This window comes from Pogonomyrmex barbatus, unplaced genomic scaffold (assembly GCF_055798465.1).
Source record: "Pogonomyrmex barbatus isolate J1 unplaced genomic scaffold, ASM5579846v1 scaffold16, whole genome shotgun sequence".
Classification (NCBI taxonomy): Eukaryota; Metazoa; Arthropoda; class Insecta; order Hymenoptera; family Formicidae; genus Pogonomyrmex; species Pogonomyrmex barbatus.
In genome coordinates this window covers 1667633-1692747 of record NW_028297112.1, presented here as the reverse complement: position 1 = coordinate 1692747, position 25115 = coordinate 1667633, and the positions used below count along the sequence as shown (strand labels likewise).

The window sequence follows — 25115 nt, the reverse complement described above, 5'->3', positions numbered from 1 at the left end:
CCTTGCTCGCGGCGATTTTCTCAAATTCTCCCATTTTTCTTTCCTCTCTCTTCTCTCTCTTCTCTCTCTTTTCTCTCTTGCTTGGCTCCGCCTGAAGCGACATTTCTTTGTACCAGCACTAACTTTCGCGGATATATCACCTACATAGCGTGAATATATCCGATGGATATTTCTAGATATCCAAAATTAAGCATATCATCAGAAAGCGATGTCTTCTCGCGAGGTGAATCTATTTTCTTCGAGGAAGCGTACGATTGTTTCCTTTTCCTTTTTTTTCCTTTTCGATCCGATTTACGATCGTTTCTTCGAGACCTCGACTAACCGCTTCTCGTTTAATAGCAAAGAGCGCAGAGACGCGAAAGAGGGATACTAATGCCGCGGGGAGAATATGAGTGGTGCGTGTGAAAATGTGCATGCGAAATGTTTCTTTATACACAATCCCCCTGCGAAGGTAGTAGTTACGCTAACGGCGATTTCTTTATACAACGGTTATAATGTGTGATCGTGTTGAATGTTGTGCGCGCATAGCATAATCGATACGTGTACGCGTCTTTCACGCTTATGTGCTGCTTACGTTAATCCTTCCTTCCTTCCTTCCCTTTTCCTCCCCACCCCTTTCCTCCTCCCACCCCTCTTCCTCTGTTCTCGTGTGCGTAAAATATGTGTGCGTTGTCGCGATCTCCTCGATCTGAAAACAGAGAGAAATGTCCGACTACCCTCCTTTCTTTCTCTCTCTTTTCCTCTCTCCTCCCCCCTTCCCCTTTCTTTTCAAATCTCCCGGTTCTCCCGGGTTAGCGGAATTTCGATCCTGTCTTATAATCACCCCCTCGCCCCTCTCGGCGTCTCATCGCAGAAAGATTCCTATCTGTATTTGCTTAACACTAGAACGTCCGGCTTCGTTTCTCGATCGAACCGCCGGAGAAACCTCCAGAAACTCGACGTGCGCAATCAAAGCGGAAACCGAGTCGAGCGCTAAATAATGCATAGAAAAGAGCAACAACTTTGCGGCATGACACGCGCCGCACCGCATGCGGATGCCTATATACATCTTGCAGAATGCGTTATACACGTGACGCTTCCTCAAAACTCGCCATGTGCAAAAAGAGGAAGGAGAAGAAGGCAGAAGTTTCCTAAAGGATCGAGGGTAAAAGTGGTGTCCTTGCACGTGGAGCTTCGCACAGGCGATGCTCAATACGTCTCCGAAAACATATCGACAAAGAAAATAGAATATTCTAGCGTCGAGAGATACATGTTCCTTATCTCTCCCTCGAGACGTGCCGTTAAGTCGTAAACGAGATTATCAGAACGGACTCCGTATTCCGGTGTTCTAGTGTTAACCATCTCCGATTTTCCGAATCGCTTCCGGCTCGAAGATCATCATGAGAATCACGAGAGAATTCCGCTTCGCAAAACGAAGATGCTCGCTGTTGTGCGACACAGCGGCGCGATGTATGCAGTAGAAAAATAAATTTTCTCAAATGTTTAATAATGACGATACGAAGTGTGTTCTTAACACGCGCCATCACCGCAGGATTTCAATTGAATTATCCTTCTTATCGTTTTTAATTCTCCTCAAGTAACAAGATTATGTCGCGAATCGCTAAGTAAAGCGATCTTCTCCGCGTCTGTATCGTATTTAATAAAATATCCTCTTATTATGTCTTTTTCCCTTCAAATAGAAAAAAAAAAGAATAAAAAATGGCGTGTTTAAAGAGATATCGATACGAGATACCCCTCAAGATATTTGGCGCGTGTTAAGAAGCATCCTGCCTATCGATACGACCAACGTCCAACGAGACAAAAATACGGAGGATCCTCTTCGCTCCAATAGCTGGCCCTTCGGCCCACCACCCCTGGCGAGGGACTCGCGACCGAACGAGAGGGATATGCGGGGGAACGGGGGGCGCGTATATACGTGATACGCACTTGGAATCCATGGGGAGGCCATTTCTCTTTCGTAACCGCGCGCGAAGGGTTGTTATAATAATAGGTGCGTCGAAATAATCGCTATGCTACGACTCACTATTGCTAATCTACACGCGTGACTGCGGTCGACCCTGAGGTGGACCCCGCCTATAATACCTATCGACAAGAAGAGAAAAACCGAGTGGCTATCTTAAAGTCCTTACTTAATATAAAGAGATCCCTATAACGGGTACTCCCTAGCGCGGAGTACCTCGACTACGTGGCTTACTATATAGCGCTTTACTACACAACTGGCCTAAATCCTACAAAGATATACGCGCGATCATAACGTCGCCGAAGGAAAGTAGTTATCGATTTGCTCGCATTATTACGGGATAACAGACCGCGTTCTCGGCACGCCTTTTAGCGCTAAACGCATTCGCGATCGCAATGTGATTCTCCCTGCGTAGAGAGAGATATATCTTAGAGATATATCTTAGATTCTTATCGACGGTCTCAACCCTTTGCACATTTTTTTTTTTTTTTAATTATTTTACTCACTCACTCTTATTAATTTTCCTTAAATATCCCACTAATTAAAAAGGAAAGGGAATAAAGTTTTGTTTCGAAAAGGGTCTCGTTAAGGCTTATTTGCGAATACTACGTGTTCAACAAAGGCCTTTTCCTAAATTCATGTTGTAGGATAATATTGCATTTTTGAATTTTCAACGCACACAACGTCTGATTCTTCCATTCTGCTAATTTCGAACGTGAATCCTTAGCAAATCGTTAGCAAAGAAACGAAGCTTAGTAGCCGCATTCAGCGCTAAAACACGGCGAAGAAAACACAGAGCGCCGCATGTTCTCGAGACATTTGGATTCTGATTGCAAGCTGCGTTAGGCTACTTAGCGAATCGCGAAGTCTTGTATAACATCGGGTTAATTCTACACCCCCCCAAACCAGGGTGAAATGATATTGGATCTTGCATCTTACCACCACGAGGATCGTAGTATTGTTCATTAACAAAATAATTCTCTCCAATTTGGACACTGGCGAGGTATTATTTGACAATTACTCTTCTTTTCGATTATTCGCATTGACAACTGATTTCTTTTTCATCTATTCATCACGAGACAAAGTTACTTCTACTAATACTATTTACCGTACAGTATAAATATTTATTGTGCGTGGCGAGATTGAAAAACGAGAAACGACACATATATATGTACTGGTTGAACAATATCCGAAATAATCGGTAAAAACGATGATCGCGCAAACATTAACTTGGTTAATCAGCACTCGCGTCATCGCATCAAGCCCTTAACTCTCGCGTATTCTCCCGGTAAAAAAATAATTTGTGTGCAGAAAAATATTCTAGTCAGAGGAATGGTCAACGAATTTTTACAAAGGCCGGCTCTACGCGCCGTACGTTAATAATTATCGCTTAATAGAGAGGACAATTAACATTTCAGCAACAAATAGTACATTTTCCGTATCGCTGGTGACATATCGCGACATAATGTGCACCCTCCTATTAAACGGTGCAGCTATCGGTGTATCGATAAGACATATCGAAATGTTGTCTTCGTTTCACAGACAAGATTACCGCGGCAACTTTGTAACAGCGTTAGCGATAATTCGCAATGGGCGTCGCCGTCCCTCTAACTCGCAAACATTAACGACGGATTAAAAAGCAGTCTCTCAAAAGCTTCGATGTTGATATAAATAATACAAGACATCGCAGAAGTAATAATCCAGCACGTCTCTCGGTGTAACGAGGAAAAAATATCTCGTTTCAAAGAATCCCCCCCCCCCCCGCGTCACCGCGAAAGAGAGAGTGCCTCGAGCCTCGCAACCGCTTGAGTAAAATTCTCAACTCATCGCGAAATCGCATTTTCGGGATTTGTGACTTTCCGCGCGAAAGGGAGATTTACCACCGCGTATGCTACACCGCGAGAATATAGAATTAATTCCGCTGTTTCTCTCTCTCTCTCTCTCGTAGTAACAACCGAGGGCACGAATACTTGCACGCGAGCGTTAAATTACTCCTTTCCCGCAACAACCGCGAGCTTTCGTACTTCGGAGATAAAGCGAAACGCCGTTTCACGCATCCTCCTAGAATGATCTCGCACCGGCAGGCACGTTGCACGACGTTACACGCCCAATTTGATGTAACGACGTAAATATGTGTGCAAAACGACGGATATTGTGCCGCGCCAGGCCTTGAATCAGCCGCTCGCGATGCACATTAGATTGGAGAGTTAGTTAGAGAGAGACTCGGCGTTAATTGCGATATTACGGATTTCGGGGAATTTGTGGAAATTGAAGACAACATATGCATGCTATCGAACGCGCAATATAAACACGCGGAATACGCTCCGCGCCGCCGATTGTCGGTATCGATCTATTGACATTACTGCGATAAAGCGGCGCCGTATATTTAGTATGAGCGCAATGAGCAGCGAAACTCCGCTAAAATATATATAATATCGTAAAATTAGTATAAAAAATATCCCAAGAGCCTTTGAGAGATGCGAGATCGCGATAAACCCCGTTAACAAAGATTTTCCGCTTATCTGCGAATTTTGAAACAATGGGAAACTATTGTCCCTTAAGAAGGATCAATCACACGCGCATTACGCCAGTCGGAACAATGCAATGTTATTCTCAATGATATTAAAGCTCGCGTGCAAGTACATATATTCCTCCATGTATGTATAATTTAACGCTGCCTCGGCAAATATTTTAATCATAAAACGATTAAAGAATTCTTTTTCCTTCCCTTGGAAATAAAATCAACATTTTCACTCTGAGACTGTTTTACTTGTTGGCGATGTCACGTTACGCAAATTGTAAATGCGGAGAAATTAATATTGGCTCTTTCTTCTTATGAAAATGGCATAACTGCATAATTCACGTCTACTATCGTTTTAAACGCGATATTGATCTTCGATTTCTAAGTTATTAGTAATGACCTAGTTTGTCTATTTCGCAACAATGGGATTAGAGAGGATTATTGTTACGGCGCAAAGTAGCTTTTAACATGCAACAAAACATTGCGGATTATTCTTTGATTATTCGCCGGCCGTACGATCGTTACAGTTAATTGCCTGCGTTCAAAGCTTTTCAGTTCGAGCGTAAGGCGAAATATAAAATTAATAATATTCGCCGTAAATCGAGTAGAGCGGTATCGTAGAATTTTAAATCGAGAACGCGAAGGTGTCTTCTCTTCCGTTGAGATTCGATCGATCGCCACTCGCTCACGTGGTCACGTGACGGAAATCAATTAAAACCACGCGACTAATCGCGGGGACTAACTAACTCGATAAGTTTGGGGCGCATAGAAACGGACGGGAAGTAATTCTAAAACGCTGTTAAAAGGGGGGGGGGGTGAAGGTGGGGATGGGGGTGGGGGATTGATATCGTTACGGTATTGGTGTTCAGTTACAGTTTATCATTACTTTTCCATATGTTCTCGCTCGCGGGAGGTTAGTTAGCAAAAAGCGACTATACATTTACAACACTCTGACAAGCGCGCTGCTTAACGCCGCGATATTTAAATAGGTGGCGGCATCACCTGCATGGGGTAAAACGGGGAATTAGCACGACGCACAAACGGCGGTCCTGTATGCGTATGATACACACGATCATATTTACACGAAACCTCCGACTCGATAAGTGTACCTAAATTCCGATCTGTATACTTCTATAAGACGTTTAATCAGAACGCTCGATCGCGCGCGAACGATCGAGGTACGTCGCGTTCGATCGAGATCGAAGGACGACATCAAGATCGATAATTAACGGTGGTGGCGTATATATATGTATATATATATATATATATATATATATATATATATATATATATATATATTATAGTGATATTATAATGCGTGATAATAGTAACTGTCGTAATAATAATGTCATAGCAATGTAATAGTAATGATCGTATAATTGTACAAATAGCACAGTCGTACGTGATAACCGTTCGCAGAAGACTACTGCTTCATCTCCACTTCCTCCTTCTTCTTTTTCTTCTTCTTAGGCTGTTAACAACATCGCTTTGTAGACTTTAGTTGTGCTACCGTCGCTCTCTTCTCGATAAAGATTGCTTATGCTATTTTTATTAGGACGCGTCATTCTGTATTTTTGGGATATTTTTCTGTATTTTAAAATTGGAGGATGTTCTCTTTCTATTCTATAAATAAAAGAAATTTTCAGAATGATTTTGGTGTTTATGACCTGATTAATTATATTTACGAATATTTTTAATGTTTTTTGAGAAAAATCGAGGGCAGAAGGGCTCAAAGCACAATCAAATGCCTACAAAGTCACCACTAAGAACGCACCCGGAAACCACTGCATATTCCTACAAATACAAATCTGCAAATGCGATAACTTGAACGTTTCACACGATAAAAATTCCCCCCGCAACATGAGCAAAACGCAGTTAATCAATAATTAAAAATTACATACAAACATGTTATATAACGTATCCGATAAATTGTTAATATCATACTTCGATAATTAGTTCGATAATTAGTGCGTTTCCTAAAATACCTATACGTTTACATACGTTAAATATGCGTGTATATTTTTAACCGTTAATCGATACATTGGCTCTCTAATACGTACGTATATACTTATAAATATGATAAACACTACCATGACAAAATAATACTCTAAAAATCTTCCTTTCTCTCTTCCCTCCTATTCTTCCATTCCTTTCCCTTTCTCTCGCTGCGCGTACCCCCTTTAAAGTCTATCGGTCATCCCTCTTAATGATTCAACTCGGTCCCTGGCGAGCAACCCCCTCGACAGGGATTCAGTTCGTTTGAGCGAGCAAGATATTCTCTATCAATCTGCTTAAGATCCGCCTCCGCGCGAGCGAATTCAACGAATATCGAATAAAGATTCAACACCAGAGATTAATAAAGGCCTCATGCCTATCATTATCGCGTCGCGTGGAGATGGAAGTTAAGCGCGATATCGATATCGTAGGCCGGATCCAGATCACGCAATGAGGAAAAACCGAATGAGAAACTGAATAGAGGTTGCTTCGCATTATCCTTCTGCATTATTCTGAAGTATATAAGTTGTATGAAATTATTGTTCCTAATGAAAATTGCCTTATATTTTATATTCGTCAGTGGAAAGAGATTAATTGCTAACAATCACCAGATTTGATTTGCTAAGTTGAACGTTTAAGTTCGTGAAGAATAATAATTTACGTAGAAATTTCGTAGATTTTTTTTTTCTTTTCATTTTTGACTTTCTTTACGATGGAAAATGGAAAATTCAGGGAGACATGTTTCGCGAATGTTTTTTTCTCAGATTCGAACGAAATGATTTTTCTTTGAGCATTCGCTTTAGGAATGTTGCAAGTTTAAGATTATTTATAAGTGCGGGACGTGAAAGAGAATATTTCGATTGAAATTTATCAATAATTCGATGTAAGTGTGATATCATTTTTTTTGTTTACTTATTTGTATGAGATATTAGTCTGTTATCCTTGTTGAATGTGTACTAATCGGGAGAATATTTCTTAAATCGAGAGATAGTGTTGTCTTACTATTTAAAAACAATAGATTGTTTATAAATTAATCATCGTTCGATCTATCAAAACGCTTCCCCAAATCGAAAACAGAATCACATATTCTTTCGAGACTTTCGCTAGGTATAACAATAAAAAAAAAAACATTCACCCTTATACCAACGATCAATACTGCGTCCTGCATTCTATAAAAAATTCTTGCGCATTCTATAATTCATCAAACAATTATACAGTCTGATCTCTACGTCGTTAAAAGTATAACTAATTTCTAATTCTAACGAATCTACGTATGATTATCAAAATGGAATTAGTCGATAAAAGTGTCGCATTTCCGACAACGTAATGATTGTAAATTTCATTCGTTCAACTTTAAAACACCTAACAATCAGACTTGAATTCCCTCGCACGTCAATTTGGTTCGTTTGAAAAATTTCGACACGAGTTGCTTCGCGTAGTCGCGAAAAAACAATCGCGAAATTTCGAGATTTCATGTCGGAAAACAAGTTTCGAGAGTTGGAATTCGAATTCTACGAAAATTCTGCGAGGGCATTATTTATACGGAACGAAAATTGAAGATTATCTTTTAAAATCGATATGTAAACTCATTTTCTCTTTTTTGCTTTAATTTATTAAATAATAACTTTTAATAAAAACAGATTATTTTACAGATGTATTAATAAAAAGATATGCTTTTCAAGTTAGTGTTATGTAGTAAAAAAGTGCCTTGAAAGGGTTAAGTCGTATAAAAGTTCATGTGTGTTATCAGTGAAAGACTAGTCGCTTTACTCCCACGTTTTTTTTTTTTTTTTATTTATCTCGTTTGGCTCCCTTGCTTATTTCATTAATTTTTGTCCGTCGATCAGCTCGGAGGGAACGTTTATTCTTTTGCATTGGAAATTACAACAATATGCGTGATACACATCTTATTAAACTGTCATCCTCCTCTCCGCCGTCGCTATATTCTATATAGCGGATCTACAATTATGTCGGTTTGCCTTGCAAAAATAAAATTTCCAAAGAACAACTCTGATATTTTCGATCAACAATTGCCGGCATTTGTCAACTGAGCTCGATCAACGATCGCCCGTCGATCGACCAGGTGAGAATCCGACACTTGAAGAAATCGAGACACTTCACGCTTTTTTTCCCCATCCCATCCCCCATTTTTTCCATTTTTTTTCCTCTTTTAAGTACAAAGTGTATGCCGTAACGGTACCTTCAAAACAAACTTCGGTCCCGTTGCCATATTATCGAGAAAGAATCGGACGTGTCCCGTCCAAAACCTGTTCGAGTTTCTCTCTATCTTCCTTTTCCTCTCTCTCTCTCTCTCTCTCTCTCTCTCTCCCTCTCTCTTTTCATTTCGTGTGAAACGAATCGCGGATTCCAAGCTGCGAATGGCGCTTTTCGCGCGGTCGGTGCGGTTCTGCTCTCCTTTTGTTCATTGCGTATTGTTTGTTCCTCTCTCGCATCGGCATGCGTCGAAATTGAACGGTGTGCCAAGAAGAAGCGGAAGCGGTGGACGAATCGGTCGATAACCGGATACGCATTAAAAAGTACATACGTTAAGGAGAAAGATGGTGGTAGAAAAAAGATTCTCGCGGGATAAAAGGTTTCCTTTGATGGTTCGCAAAGGTTACGTTTTACCCGTGGCTTTGATGTTCCCTAGAGTAATTGACATGTGAAGATACTTATAGTTTATTCCTCTCTTCCGCTAAACGGCTCAATTCGATTTCCCTCTCCCCCCCTCTCTCTCTTTCTCACTCAATTCTGTTTTTCTCGCGACTCGACGCGCTCGCCCAGCGATGGAAATCGACTTTGTAGAAAAAGCGTTGACAGCACAGAATCATCGACACATATTTTGTAGAATAATATCTTGCGAAAAAAAATGCGATATCTTACTGGTCCTCAAAATCCATGATTTCTTTATATCTTTTGTGAAATATATATATATATATATATGTATAAAAAACAGAAGGTCATAGGAAATATTTGAGAAATTGCGTATTTCTTCTAAGCCTTGAGTATTAACAAGGATTACTCTTAATAACATGTAGAAAGAATAAACTTTTTTCATCATGTATGGAAAGAAACAAGATTTCCGGCGAAATTAGAATTTGCCGTCGTCTCTCCCGATTCTCGCGTCGATTGGCTCGCGTAAAGAGGAGAGTGGGTAGAGCGAAGAGATGATTGATGATTAAAATTGATACACTTAATGTATTTGCGATATTTAAAATATTATGTCATACATTCAAGTTGTCGTTCATAGATAACAAGCGGTAATATATTCGAAAAGTATTATCTTTTCTTTGAAAAGTATTTTCTTCCTTTCTTCTTTTTTTTTTTTTCTTTTATAGATGAGACCCGAATTTTTCGCATCATTTCCACCAACTCTCCTCCATTTTATCGCACAAATAAATTTTTGTGAAAAAGAAGATAAAGATCGCGATGTATGTCTAGGTGTTTAAAGAGTCCTTAAATGTTCCTCTCCCTTCTCTATACGTGTTGTTTCTTAATTATTGTACTACCAGGATATTCAAGAGAGATGCTTGCTCCAAAGTGGATGCGTTGATCCACAATAGAAATTTACTGATTTTTTTTTTTCTTTTAATATAACTATTGTAGCATTAAAATCTATCTGAAGAAAAATTCTTAGTTCAATATTCATAAAAATTTGTCGTAGATAAGATAGTCAATCTAAAAAATATCGCGACAGGAATGAGTACATGCCCATCTGGCCCTGAAAATACAGGAATTGAGACACGCGGAGTGTCAAAAGCGTTCGCGGATTTTCTTCTTTTTTTTTTTTTTTTTTTTGCGCAAATTTTCCAGCCGTTTTTGCACCGTTGCATTTTATCGTGCGAGTCCGCGAGTTCGTTTGTTTGTCCGTTCGTTTTTGGAGATCCGCGTTTCTCGTTCGCCGGAAGAGCGTTACGAGCGTTATCGATTACGGTAATCCGGGATCGTTGCGAGAGTAAAGTGTCCAAGTGCCGCGTACGTTAGCTGTTCCTACGAGAGAGAAGAGCCGCGAGATTACGCGGAAATGTTACTCGATATTTCGCGAACATACAACTGCGTCGATAACGAGCTAATCTGTTATCCTCTAAACAAAAAAAAAAACATCCAAGCCCACTCTTCTAAGTCTCAGTTTACTCCTCTTTCCTCCCCCCCCCTCCCCCCTCGTGTCTCTTTCATCTTCCGTATTTATCTCTCTCTCGTCTCTTCGTGTGATCTCCCATCGGTTCTCGTCGTTTATCAACGCGAGTGTCATCGTGACGTCGCACGGCTAAATAGTCGTTAATTAATAACCTACTAAGTAAGTACTGATCCCAGATTTATTTATTCATCGCGCCTCCCTTTCACACTCACGCTTTCACACACAATTTTTTGTTCTTTGTTTAATTTCAAAATTTAAAAAAATACATATATACTATCAACCGGACACGCGCATAGCGACGGGCGCGGTCTAACTATTTACTCTCCTTTCTTACTCTTTCCTTCTTTTTACTTCACTTTGTTCAACTTGTCAAACAACGCTTCTCCCGCTTCATGTCTCCCGCCTTCATCTCTTTCTCTCTCTCTCTCTCTCTCTCTCTCTCTCTCTCTCTCTCTCTCTCTCTCCTTACTCGTGTTATAACTTCCTTAATAAATTCCTACCAATCTAAGTAATAATAATAGTTAATTTAAATATATATGCATGTATACGTCATATATATTTATATAATGTAATGTATGCGTATATTATGTGTCTGCATTATGCTCGATTAGCGAATATAGAGATATGAATAGGATTTATATGGAATATAATGATGCGTAATATTAGGTTGGGCAATAATTTATCGATAATAATGACAATAATAGTAATCATAATAATAAAAATAATATTAGAGTAATAATAATAATGATAATAATAAATAATAATAATAATGATAGATTAATAATAATTAATGATCGCAATAATAAAATCGCATCGCGGGGACTAGAAATTGGCGACTAGAGGTATGCCGCGATGCTTGTGCAAAGACAATGACAAAAACAAAAGTCGGCGATTATAAATAATACACAATAAATTCGATAAATCGCAATAATAACGAACAGAAGCAAAGATATATAATTCCGCAAAGGACAATAATAGCAAATGGCATGGTGTCGTAATGATCCGATAATAAATATGAACGAATATGCGCGTTTGGCAACAGATTCGATGGCGGGGATAATAATTGTCGTATGCCAATATTAATTAATGATAATAATAATGTGACTGACATCACGACGACGAGCATAAAATGTAGGAAAGCCTTATTAAATTCTCCCCTCCCCCCTCCTCCCTGTTTCTAATAATAATAATCGCAATAATAAATAGAATAATAATAGTAATAATAATAATATGTAATAATAATAGTAATAATAGAGCGATAATAATAGCAATTATCCCTGTGTGCTCCGCGCACGTGTGTCCCTCCTCGAGTGTACGTGTGTGTCATATGCGTGTCTCTTATCTCGTACGTATATGTTACATATACGTGCGTGTACGTGTTACCTTACTCGCTAATAGTAATTAATTATTACATACGCTGAGTGTTTAACTTGCTTGACACGCGATGCAAAGTAGCAAAGGTTATCGAGAGGCCATGACTAGACATTCAATCGTATAAGTTTCTTGTCATACGACTTACAATAGTAATAACAAGATGGCGGGCGGCACCGGAAAAATGGCCGACGAATAAAACACACTCGACTTAATTAATATTTCCATATACTTAATATATGTCTATATATATATATATATACATATATATATATATATATATATATATATATATACATATATATATATATAGGTTCCGCTCTCCCCGTCTCTTCTCTATCTCTACTCCTTTCTTTTCGTGTGTTTCTCCCCCCTTGAATAACGCGCTATCTTACTTTCAATATTAACTCCTTCAACGTTTCAAGGAGATGCTCGGCGCCCCTTCTCCCATCTTCTCTCGCTCGACGGTAAAAATTAAAAGAGGGTTAAACGATTACATGACAAACATCCTGGAATACTGGAGGCTTCTTATCTATACACCACATAGCAAAATCTTATTATCTCGCCCATGCATGTACACCCTTCCTTCCATCTTATTTTCGTTCGCTAGAGTTAAACCTTAAAAACACGCGAGAGCTAAGTCTAGAAAAACGTATCTTAAGTTACAACACATACCGTATCACGTGCTGTGCCCAATCAACGGCTGTCAGCGATCGATTACAGCTCGATCATTCTCACATCTTCCGTCTCTGCCTCTCTCTCTCTCTCTCTCTCTCTCTCTCTCTCTCTCTCTCTCTCTCTCTCTCTCTCTCTCTCTCTTTCTTTCCTTTCCCCACAAGAAAAAAGTGGCGATTCGTTGGAGAAAGGAAATCGGCACGTACGGTCGGATGGACCGCACGCCCTTTCTGATAAGCTCCTTTTAATGGAATGTATTAGTGTATCGCACAAGTGGTCCACGAGAGATCTGCGTTACGATGCTCTTACGATTACGATACTTTCCGATTACATCTGTTTATCGCTAAAGTATATCGAGTGTTCACAAGTGTTTCCTCTTCTCCGTGGAAACGGCAGCTAAAAGCTGATTCTGCGTCCCGGTTAAATATATCATTTTTCTTTTCTCTTAAGGAATATGCAACTTTAGAGATATCGCAAAACGTGACGAATCGAAAGATTTTCGATTTAGAATTGAGCTATTGTCTGATATGAATAATTTCTAAGCTTTCAGTAATTTGACAAGAGTTACGAGAAAGAGAAACGATTCTCGATTCTAAATCACTTCACGTTATGAAATATTATATCGTCACGTTTTACCGTACGTAAGGGACGAAGGATTTCAAGTATATAGAATTCAGAATAAAGCGCAGACTTGAATGGCGTATCGGAAGATTGACGAGCGATTTTTTTTTTTTTAAGGAGGAAAAAGACGTGCAGATTCTCTAATAAAAAACACAGAGGTTACCGGTCACATCGTTTCACCTTCACGCTTCAACATACGGACGATTAAAAACTTTTTCCAAGGTAAGTAAGCAGCAAGGGCGGTTCAACGATCAACGATAACTGGCCATTCAACATCGAGTAACGTCTTAAGATCTACTTAAATTCCACGGGAGAACGACGCGACCGGTCTGATAATTTGCTCGTCGGTCAGGCTATAATAATAAAGGACCTTTTCGTCTTTGTACTTGGAACATACGCATCAATTCCTTCTCTTTTTTCTTCCTTTCGTATCCCCTTTCTTCATACCGGTAACTCGCATTACAGAGTAATTCATGTCATTTTGCGCGCTTACATAGCTTCGCTACTCCGTCATTTTCAGACCGTCGTTTTGGTCACCATTTGTAAAGCCAAAACTCAAATTGATTTCATAAGGATGGTCGGGAGGGGGGAAGGGAAGGGGAGGCCTTTAAGGATTTTCTTTTATCGAGAAATAGATTTTTCAAAGTTACCTTCGCTTCGATCCTTCTTTCCGAATCGTACTTTCCAGAGTTGCATGCTCCAAGAGCAAAACAAAGTAGCATCAAGAGACTCGAGTGCCGAACTCGTGACCAAGTTTCTCGAGTTGGATTTATCGAATAATATTAATGGCCTCGTACAGCACCCCTCCCCGAGTCTCTCGATCGCCGCTGATCCTCGGAGAAATTCGAAACTGATTCGCGATTACCACCGCTCGCACGTTCTCCGATTCGTGGACCATCTTGCAAATCCGTGCCGTGTTCGTCGATTGGTGCACGTCGCGCGCGCGGATACATATACACCACGTTTAATCATGCTAGTGATATATGCGTACGATAATAATTAATTCGCGTATATCGCTTACGGACTAGGAATTTCGCGATCGCGCGCGTCGCTTCATCCCCGGCCCGGGCGGTCGCACCCCCCGGATCGACTTCCGATTAGCGCGATTCGACGCTAAATCCTCGCTAAATTATAATAACTCTATAACGTAGCTGCGTTAGAGGGGACGAAAGTGCGAGCGATCGGAAATGGCCGATCCGGTGCGTCACCGGAAGTCGACGTCGCGACGCGCCGATCCTCGCGGGTTTTCGTTTACAGCATCGTATGTAATATCCATCGCGTGGTGTCAGAGAGACTGCAGCTCGGCAGCAAATACAATATATAACTAGGCATGCAACAATACTTGGAGTGGTATTTTTTTCTCGAGTTAAAAATAGCGATCAACCATTCAAACTCTCGTTCTCTCCCCCTCTCGTACCCCTTCTCCTCAAAGTGTCTTTCTCTCTCTCACTCTCTCATTTGCACAGTTACTCTTTTTTTTTTGTTTACTCATTAAGTAACATTACTTGGGCCCGGGAAGAATGTAATTTTTCTTCTTCTTTTTTTCTCTCTCTCTCTCTCTCTCTCTCTTTCTCTCGCTGTCTCCCTTTCTCGCGAAAGTTTCACAGAGTCGCCGCGCGCCGCTAATGTCTTTGCTTTTGTGTCTCAAGTGTGTGGCGTCGTGTGGATAGTTAAAAAAAAAGTTCCCCCTCCTTTTCCGAAACACATGGATATTTTTTTTCTTTTGTCGTTAAGCTCTCGATCTCGCCTCTTCTCCTCCTCTCCCGCATAGGGAAGGTTTCTCTGATCCTCGACCGCGATCGAATCGTTCACAGGTGAATTCACATGTTTTCACGTTTTCGCAACAAGTTAAATGATTTAGGATAATGCGAGACAAGCAGAGTCCCTTTCCGTGATTCAAAGGAGATGGACGATCTGGCATCTTGGCATCTCGTCGACGGCGCTCGATGCGATCGGCACACAATCAACGCGCGTTGCGAACGTACAAAAATATATATGTGACATCTATATAATCCGCTATAGGTTTCTAAAAATTCATCCCTCTCTTTTTTTTTCTCTCGTTATTATTAATTCACCGGCGATCACGACGTCGCACCGAGCGTCGCCGAGGGGCTTCGCACTCGCTCGCAGGAATTCCTCCATTTGATCGCGGGACCTCGTCTCGTTTCATCGTTCTCCATTTCGTCTTTCTATCTTGCCCGTCACGAGGGATCGCCGTGATGAAAGAAAATTGTGAAAAATTGGAAAAAGCTGGATACTCGATATCGGGAATTAGATCAAGAATTGACCAAGTTTTCCATCTCTTTGTTACATTTTCGCACTCAAAATATCAGAATGAATATGTGTACGTCAGAAACGAGTTAAGTAACATTTAACAATTCGAGAGAATAAAAGCAATTGGCTTGGTCATTTCTCGACTTGACTGTATCGAGATTCGCTACAGGTAATATCTACTTTGGGATAATTTGTCAACATTACCTCCAATTGTATATCTTTGTCAATTTTCAAATCGATTTTAGAAAAAAATATCGACAAAAAACAAGCAGCTACTTTCTTGGAGACCAAATGGCAGATACTGAAAATCGCTATAATATAAAATAATATAAATAAGTAGTTAGTAATCGCTTAATAATTCTTAGAATAAGTCTTACAATTCAAACGTTTACGATAAATTAAAAAACAGTATGTAAAATGATCCAAATGATTAATTTGACGATGGAATAATATCTTTCTCTGATAATTTTGCTTCCTTCGCGTGGAATAATTTTAAATTGTTACAAGAAATCCCAGCGTTACATAACGAGGACACTGTGTATTGATGAACAACAAACAACTAGCTACGCTAAGAAATTTATAGAGGCTATACTGCATCATCTATAATTAAACAGGAACATAGTGCTGTGTAACGCACACGTTATAGTGGAATGTACTGATCACCATCGGCGAGAAAGTTTCGTTGGGGAGGAGCAGGGTTTCTCGTCGATTATACTTGCATTAAAGCGCATGTAATACACCTACAAGGATCATATATGGGTATCTGATTGCCATCGGATAAGAAAACATCAACGGACCGGTTTGAGAAACGCTTAAGACAATGTTAATGTAAAAATAATGTAAGATAACAAAATTCAATCATTAAAATCATGAATAATAATTAAATTTATCTCGATGGTCGTGCTAAAGAAATTTCTTTAGAGAAAAATTGTTACATGATTATTCATCTAAAAAAAAATAAAGATTATTTTTCCGTATCGTACATTGTGACAATACAAAGATATAGAGAGCATTTAAAATACATGTAACAAGAAAAATAAAGTCACAAATTTTTTTGTATTAATAATTACACTTTTCTAGTTTAATAGTGGACTTTTCTTAAGAGTTGCATTTTCATTCGATGTTTCAAAATGGACTTTCCTCAAAAGGGAGATATTGATTTTCCGAACCGGGCCGCCGACGTTGTCGGGAAACAGCAGGCACAAGAGATGTCAAAAATAAAAATAAGACCAATGCTCGTGCATAATTTGAACTGAAAATATTATTAAAAAGCATTTTACAACAAAAAATAACTAAAAAACAAACAAAAATACGATTTACAATTAAATTAAGAACAATCGAGTTGTATCATCTAAAAATAATAATAATAATAATAATAATAATAATAATAATAATAATAATACAATAATATTATAATAATATTAATAATAATAACATAACAAACCAGTACAAAAAAAGAGGAAGTAAAGTGGCTGACAGCGAGAAGAAAAAAGTGACAGTGTCGAAACGGTATTTCATTCTCATCTCACACATACAGATACACACATACACGCATACGCGCATCGCGGGGTGTTTCATTCTCGGTTGATAACGCGAGCAATGCGGGGCACCCACGCATATATAAAAACACAACGCACAGGCACACATATACACGTATACTCACACGCATGTACGTACATCTCGCGACTCTTACTTTGGGAGTTAATGCGTAGGAATGGAATTTAATCTCTTGTCTTGTGCGCGCGCGCGCGCGCGCCTCACGGCCGATTTACTGACAATGAGAGCGGCGAAAGTGGTAGTGATGGCTAGCTGGCAAGGTGGCGCATCATCGTCTCTCTCTCTCTCTCTCTTCTCGATTTTCGCGTCAGACGCGGTTTTCAATACAATACAATACAATAACGATAAAATAACTGATTAATAGGGATAATAATGTAATAATAATAATAGTAACTAAATATCAATAACTAATTAATAATAGCAATAATAATGATGATAATGACAGTAAAGTTAATTAGGGATCAACACATGCTTATGCGATATAAATACTAGTGGACAGATACCTTGTGATGCCGTCTCGATGGCGCAAGCTTTTCTTCGTGCACCCCCATCCCCCTCCCCATCCCCCCTCTCTCCCCAACCCAAATTAATATTCCTCGTCATAGAAATTTCGAATTTTATTTCGGATATTCCATTCGTGTCGTGCTCTTGGCATTCCGTCTTTGTCGAGTTATTTAAAAAAAAAAAGTGGATTAAAGACGCGGAGGCGCAATGTTCGGCTAATGTTGAAATAGTTTGACGAATCAAAAAGTTGAAAAAAAAAGCTTGACGGTTTGCCCGAGCCGACGTAAGAATGGCACATAATCGAGAGATTAAAATAAAAATATCAAAATAAAATCGTGACGTGAAAAAAAAAAAAACAAGAATAATTGCGTTTACTTTCTCCCTAGGCACCTTGTTAATTTCATCCTTGTTCGTCCTTAGAGCATATCATCATATCGGAGGACATTCCAATCGGGAAATGTCCAAAATTTACAGTCAAAGATAATATTGAACTCCTTTGTCCGAGATAACAAACGACAGGTGTACGTAACTGGTTCACGATATGAGTCTGAGCGTTTATGCGACTCGAAGGAGGAAGATCGGAAATGTTCACGGAATGTCTACGGAATTATCTCGAACGAACAACGATAAAATTTTCCGACGATCGCCCGATTCGGTAGTCGTTAACGCGCGTAAAAATTAAAGGAGTCACGATTCATTCAACATATTTCAGTGTCCGTATCTGTCAAACATCCATAAATTTATTCGTCGCATAATGCACAACGTTTGTCATACATTATATATATATATATATATATATATATATATATATATATATGCATATATAATTCATATCTTTTAAATAGCTACTGAATTTATAAACATCAATTATGAGATTCGCAACGCTCATGTAACTTTTAATTATATAACGCAATTATATATCTCTCTCTTTCTATTAATGAAAAATCATTTTATAATCGTAAAAAAAAAAACAGCAGGTACAAAAGGCTTAGATCACACGTTGTAGTTCTCGAGCAATATAAATTCGCAGTGAAGCGAAGATCGGAGGTTTAAAAATCACCGGATCAAAGTTCTTAATCGAATCCCACGAATCTTCAATTCAATTTTGCAATGTCAGCTCATTGCTAAATTAAACGTACAATTGATTCGACTACCAAATCAAGCGATCACCACGATAGCGATGATCGCGGATTATCTCAGGATTTTCGATCGATACAACAAAACTCTTCATAGAAGACACAGAAATATTGAAATTTAATTATCGCTCGTTCAATCAATCACGGAAGGCCAACTGCCATTACCGGCGATTGCTCTAATTCATTATTTTATTTAAAAATTTGTCACCAAGTTGAAACAATATCCAAGTCGAGTTTAGAGAAACCAATCTTTAAAATAATTCCATTAGTTCTCTGTGTATATCGTAAAAGCCTTCAACAGTCGTAATAACTTCTTTCCGTAAACGATTAAGCGCGATAATCCGAAAAGTTTAGATTAACTTGAGAATTTTTCGAAACTTCTGGAATTGAGCTAATTTTCATCTTCTGGAAGCGAGGTAATAATCGATGGTCAAAGATCCTGAGACAATCCACGAATCCTCGCGAACATAATTAAAAGTCGTTAGAATATGCCAGCTAGCCTTTTCATCTTCATACTATTTGGAGGATGTTGAATGAACATCTCGTATCTCGGCAATCGAAAGTCGCAACACGTTAATAATAATTGAATAGTAATAATACAATAATATTAATAAAAAATATATAATAATACCAAACATGTACGGAGCCGGCGAAGACTTGTAGACTTCCGCGCGGTTGGCGATCCGTCCAACAAAATATATTATTAATACTATGTTTTATTTATCTATTTTATTTTTTTTGAGTGAAAAGCCAACGCGACCTAAAACGGCTGCGCGGTAATCGGGGGAATCGGAAGGTGGTGATGGTGATGAGGATAATGACGATGGTGATGATGATTGTTCTCATCGTTGGTAATTAGGGAGAACGATGGAATTCTGTCGGAATTCAAAAATGTAAGCAGCAACAACACATTTTTTTTTCTTTGAAGCGCAGCGACACAAATGAAAAAGAGAAGAAAAAGAACAAAAGTTGCATCAGGCTGTAACTATTGAGAGAAACGAGATACAGAGCAAAAAGGAAAGTATCTTACACGATCGCTAAAATCGGCTAATAGCTAATATATGCTCTACGATACTAACTACATTAATAAAAAAGAAAAAGGAAGAGTGTTTCGCCAAAGAATTGAAAACTGAAGAAGACGAGGTTCGCCTTCTACCTTCGTATCAAACTGATTGTGGGTTATATTAAATGTCGATTGCGTTATCTTCTTACGAAAGTCGAGAATGATCCAACATCAACATACGCAATCGACATTTTTTTACGTATAAATATAAAAAAAAAATGTCAAGCATCCTATTTTCTTTTCTTGAGATTCATATCTTATGCAATACTACACCATTTAGATCTTGATGAATTTTCTTTGAAATTCCTAATTCGTGTGTCTCCGTGAGTTGAGTTAAACAATCTCTTTTTTTTTTCTCTCCATCAAAATGATTTGCGTTATCTACGAATAAAGAATCAGAATCTTGTATTTAAGTGTTAACATTATACTTGGTGTAATGATTCCCCGCGAGTACTCTAAAACATATCGAGACAAGTGTATTTGAACATAATGAATAACAATACCGTCGATAAGCACTCAATACATACTCGCCGACATAGGTAAGTGATTACTAAATTTATTTTCGCGAATCGAGCGACAAGGATAATTGTCGTACGACCGAAAAGTTAACAAGGGTCGACGCGAATTCGCGATAGAACGATAGAAATCAGTGTACGGTTTGAGAGAAGTGCGGATAATTAATTAAGTAAAACTAATCGGTAACAGAAAGTTGAAGAGACAAGAAAAAAAAAAGATTAAACGCGCGCGATGACCGTTCAATGACGTTCAACGATACGCTGTCATAGTTACGAAATGCACCTCAGGATGAGTTTCCGTAGGGATTGTCGATTACAAAACGAAGGGGCTATACCAAAGCGGATCGAAGGGGGATCGAAGGGAAAATTCAGCAATGGGAATATCGTCCGATCTATCGATCCGCAACGTATAACATATCCTAACCGTCCGATTACTTGAATTCGACGGACGATGGATTGGGTCAATCGATCTCGGATGATCAGCACAGTCCTGAATGCGTCCATACATGATTCAACGATCTTCGGCGAGTCTGTTACCCAAATGTGTGTATCAACGTTGTGTCGAAAATATAATGTTGAAATTATAAAATTTTCTTCAACAATTTCTCATATATTTGCGTAACTTATTTATAATAACATATGGATCAATCTGATGTCTTACGCGGTAAGATCAAACAATTGTCCATAGAGGTAGCGTACAAACAATTTGGGGAACAAAATCGTACGGCGAAGACCACGAGTGAGACCACGTTGACAATATACGGAATCAGTTCGCAACTTAAACGGGGGGGGGGGGGGTAATAAAGACCATGCAACTCGCGCGACAATCAGTCTCGTGTCCTACGGGACAAGATCAAACCTGTTGAAAGCGGTCTGCGCAAAATTAGCGTTTAGATCTCGAAGAGCACGAGGTCTCTCGTGATATACACGACGAAACGGATGTTCGCGCGACAAACGGACGTTCCTCGCGAACCTCACACGGCGCGTTTGAAGGGGAAGGGACATTTCGAAGCGCGATGACCGGAAGTGATCCGAGCGCGACGGTCGCGATCGACCAGCGTCGAAGAGAGTAACGAAAATATTGTAAACGCGCGTTGATTCGGGCGGATATAAATGACCCGAGTGTGTGTGTGTGTGTGTGTTAGTTTTAAGTGTGGACCATGTCATCGTGACGAGTGGAAACGCGCTTCCTGATGTGATCGTCGGACGAGGTCTCAGAGAGAAGATCGTGATTAGCGTGGAATTAGGGGTGGGGTTGGGGAAGGATGGGAGAATGGGTAACGGGGGCGTGAAGGGAAGAGGACCGGAGGGTGGAAGGCGAGGGGGAAGTGACTAGCGGCGGCGAGCTCTATAACTAAACAACAACAACAGTATTTTCAGTATTATAACAACATTAACAAGTAAGTTATCGCGTACGCGCACGCGTCTATATGGCGCGTACGCGCGAAGAAAGGAGCGCGCGCGAATTTGTCGGGGCAGGGTTGATTTATGTCCTCTCTCTCTCTCTCTCTCTCTCTCTCTCTCTCTCTCTCTTCCTCTCTCACTCTTTTTCCCTTGTTGGCGGGTCTTCGACAGCCCAGCGTCGCGAGGGCTAATACGACACACAAAACATCGCGCGCGTTTCTCCTCTTTTTCCGCTCGTCCATGCGGGATAAAGAGGAGCAAGCTCGCAGAAACGCGAGGAGGATGTCGAGGGAAGCGCGCGCGCGCGCGCGCGTGCTTTCTCGCATACCGTCGATGATGTCCGTCGTTCGGCAGAGACCACAGAAAGAGTGCCTCGGGAAAGTTCCGGCGAGGGGACTCCCAATTTCTTGCTGTACGAACGACACTTGCTCGGAAGTCGGTCCCTTGAGAATTGCATATGGAGCAATAAATGGTGCGTTTCCTTTCTCATGGGGATGGTTCGCCGTGAAAATGTCTCGTTGGTGAAACGAGCGAGGAAGGTGATGTGCAAATGATGTGGTAGAGTCTAGCGCGCGAGCTTCGGCGGTGGAGTGGACGTAGAAGAAGAAGACAGGCGAACATTGATGAGAGGAAAGATCACGATGAGATCGCAGCCACGCGACCGTCCAACGAGGAGCGGCGATAATGATGGCGATAATGACACGATGAAAAACGTTGACACTGGCGCACGACGATCATCGTCGTCGTCGTGACGCGTCACTGCTCTACATGCCAATCGGCGGTACTTGTACATAGCGGTATATGTACAGCCGATAATCCTTACTGGCCAATACGACCGAGCCGTCGTCCATTAGCGCCACGTCGAAACACTGCGCGTGCTTGACCTTACTCTCGAGAGCCGAGACCAACTGGCCATCCTGCGTGAAGATGGTCAGGTTGAAATTGTTATGATTGTCCGCTATTAGTATTTCGCCATGCGTGTTGATGCCCACACCGATCGGATAATTGGTGATGCCCTCGCCACCGATCTGCCGTAAGTAAGCGCCCTCGTAGTTGAAAACTTTGACACAATGGGCACGATTGTCGCTGATGAAAATCTCCTGTTTATCGTTCACTACTACGCCATTCGGGAACTCGAGGTGTTTCGAGCAGCCGAACTTTTGTAGAACGTTGCCAGTCTGATCAAAGATGATGACTCGCATCACTTTGCACTCCACGACGACGATTCGTCCCTTCGAGTCGACGGTGACGCCGCGTGGATGTTGAAGAATGTTCGCACCAAACTTGCGTACAAACTGACCGTACTGATTGTAGATTTGTATCTGATGAGTCGGCGAACGTTCCGTAACGATAATGTCACCGGACGTCTTCACGACGGCGACACGATTTGGATAAAGCAGCTGACCATCCCGTTTGCCGCATTCGCCGAACTGAAACTTGAACCTGCCCTCTTTATCGAAGATCTGAATGCGATGATTGTTCGTATCGGCAACGATAATGTCGTTCTGCGCGTTTACCGCGACGCCTGACGGCTCGGTAAATTGACCTTCCATTACGCCGAACTCGCCGAATTTACAATGGTATATCATCTTTTGCCGTTTGATCTGCGATTTAGGTGGGAATATTGCAGTGGCGGACATCAATTTCGAGGTCAAGTCAAGGACGGAATCGCCTGGTGCGGCGTTCGTCGCTACGGCTACCGACGGCATCGCGAAGTGATCGTTCGTCGTCACAACTGGATAAGTGTCACTACCTCCATTGCTCCACTTTTCGTACGGATTGGCGTTCATGCCGTTCAGATTGACGTCGCTAATCGTTGTGGAGAACGGGCCGAGGCTGTTGGCCGAGCTAAAGCGTTTAGAGATCACGGTACTGATGGTGTCGATCGAGGAGGGTGACGATGACGAGCCGCAATTCATGCTGGAGGAGATCAGGCCGTTGCTGTAAGTCCGATCCAAAAGAAGTCCGCCTAAAGAGTTCGCGCCGCTTATGGGTCCGTTGCTGATGTTACTGCCGCCGCCGCCGCCGCCGCCGCCGCCGCCGCTACCAATGCCGTTGCTCGACAGAGCGGTAGGTCTCGCGATAGGAGGCTGCTTGCCGATCGAGCCAGCATTGTTTTCGCTATTGCTATTACTTCGCACGTAACCAAAGGTGTTCCTTACGCCCACTTGTATCGCCTGGTAATTGCTGACAAACTCGAGATCTGCGGTCTGATTGGCTATATCCGTGGTCGGTGTATAATTGAGCAGTGTCTGGAGCTTGGATTCAAGGATCTTCTTAACCATAAGAAAATCGGTGACGCTAGTAACCTTGGTTACACGTTCGACGAAGTCACAGGTCTGCATCATCTTGTCCGCCATTTCGTTGGCTCGCTGTCCGAGCACGTTCAAGGAGATCTGCTTCGTCGAGAAGACCGAGTCGAGCTCCTTCAGCAGCTCCTGCTTGCGTTCATCCAGCATCGATTTGTAAAACAGGAAAGTGTCGTTGATCTCGTTCTGCGCCTTGTGATACTGCACCTGTAGAACTGCGACATTATGATCCGCTGCTTTGACCGCCGCGCGCGCATCTGCCGCCTTCGTGCGGCACTCCTGGACGATCCGTGCTAACGCTTCCATCTGCTGCGCACCCACATCCGAGACGTGGGCGCAGTCATGCAACGGCGCCGAATGTTCCGTCAACGTGCACTCCTTGCAGATAGGCAGATTGCAGCTCCGGCAAAAGTACTTGATTATCTCCTGCTTGTGCCGCGAGCAGAAGTGTATCTTTTCGGCGTTGCCGCCGTTGTTGCTGTTTCCGGTGCCGTTGATAACCAAATTGTTACCACCACCGCCACCTCCGCCGTTGTTGCCGCCGTTGCAGACGCTCTTAGGCAATTCTGTCGTCGAGGTGATCGTGTTACCACCGCCGCCTCCGCCACCGCCGCCGCCGCCGTTTCCACCTCCGCCGCCGCCGCCGCCGCCGCCGCCGCCACCACCGCCACCGCCGCCGACGGTCTCCAGCTTGGAGTCGGCCAGGTTCAATACTCGGTGGCCCTCAAAGCAGAGCATGAATTGATGTGCCATCACGCAATTTGGACAGAGAAATTGATCACAATCGTAACAACGCGCTACTGCGCCAGCCTCAGTAGACTTGCAGCCGGTACAACGGATGCGACTGGTGCCACCGGTGCTACCCAGCCGGCAGCGCGGGCACGGATCCTCGCCCGATTTCGGTGCGTCGAGGCACAAGTCGCAGCTGTCGACGTCGCAGATCGCCGAATCGCTAGCAGGCGGCGAGCTGCCGCTCACCGTTACCGGGGACAGCGAGACCGGGGACCCGAGGGAATTTGCGCGCGATTCCAGCGAGGGTGTCGGCGAGGCCATCTTCAGTCAACCGGCATCC

At 41.5% G+C, this 25115-nt stretch overlaps 1 protein-coding gene across 4 annotated transcripts in view; it reads right to left on the bottom strand.

Moving 5' to 3' along the window:
- The window catches only part of brat (tripartite motif-containing protein brain tumor), a 113195-nt gene that overhangs the window by 7174 nt on the left and 80906 nt on the right, over positions 1–25115 (bottom strand). For all 4 annotated transcript variants that reach the window (XM_089074031.1, XM_089074032.1, XM_089074033.1 and 1 more), the window contains one exon: positions 1–25115. This exon is cut by the window's left edge and continues 7174 nt beyond it. In XM_089074031.1, coding sequence (XP_088930157.1) covers positions 22499–25096 — 2598 coding nt within the window. In that variant the 5' untranslated portion in view covers positions 25097–25115 and the 3' untranslated portion in view covers positions 1–22498.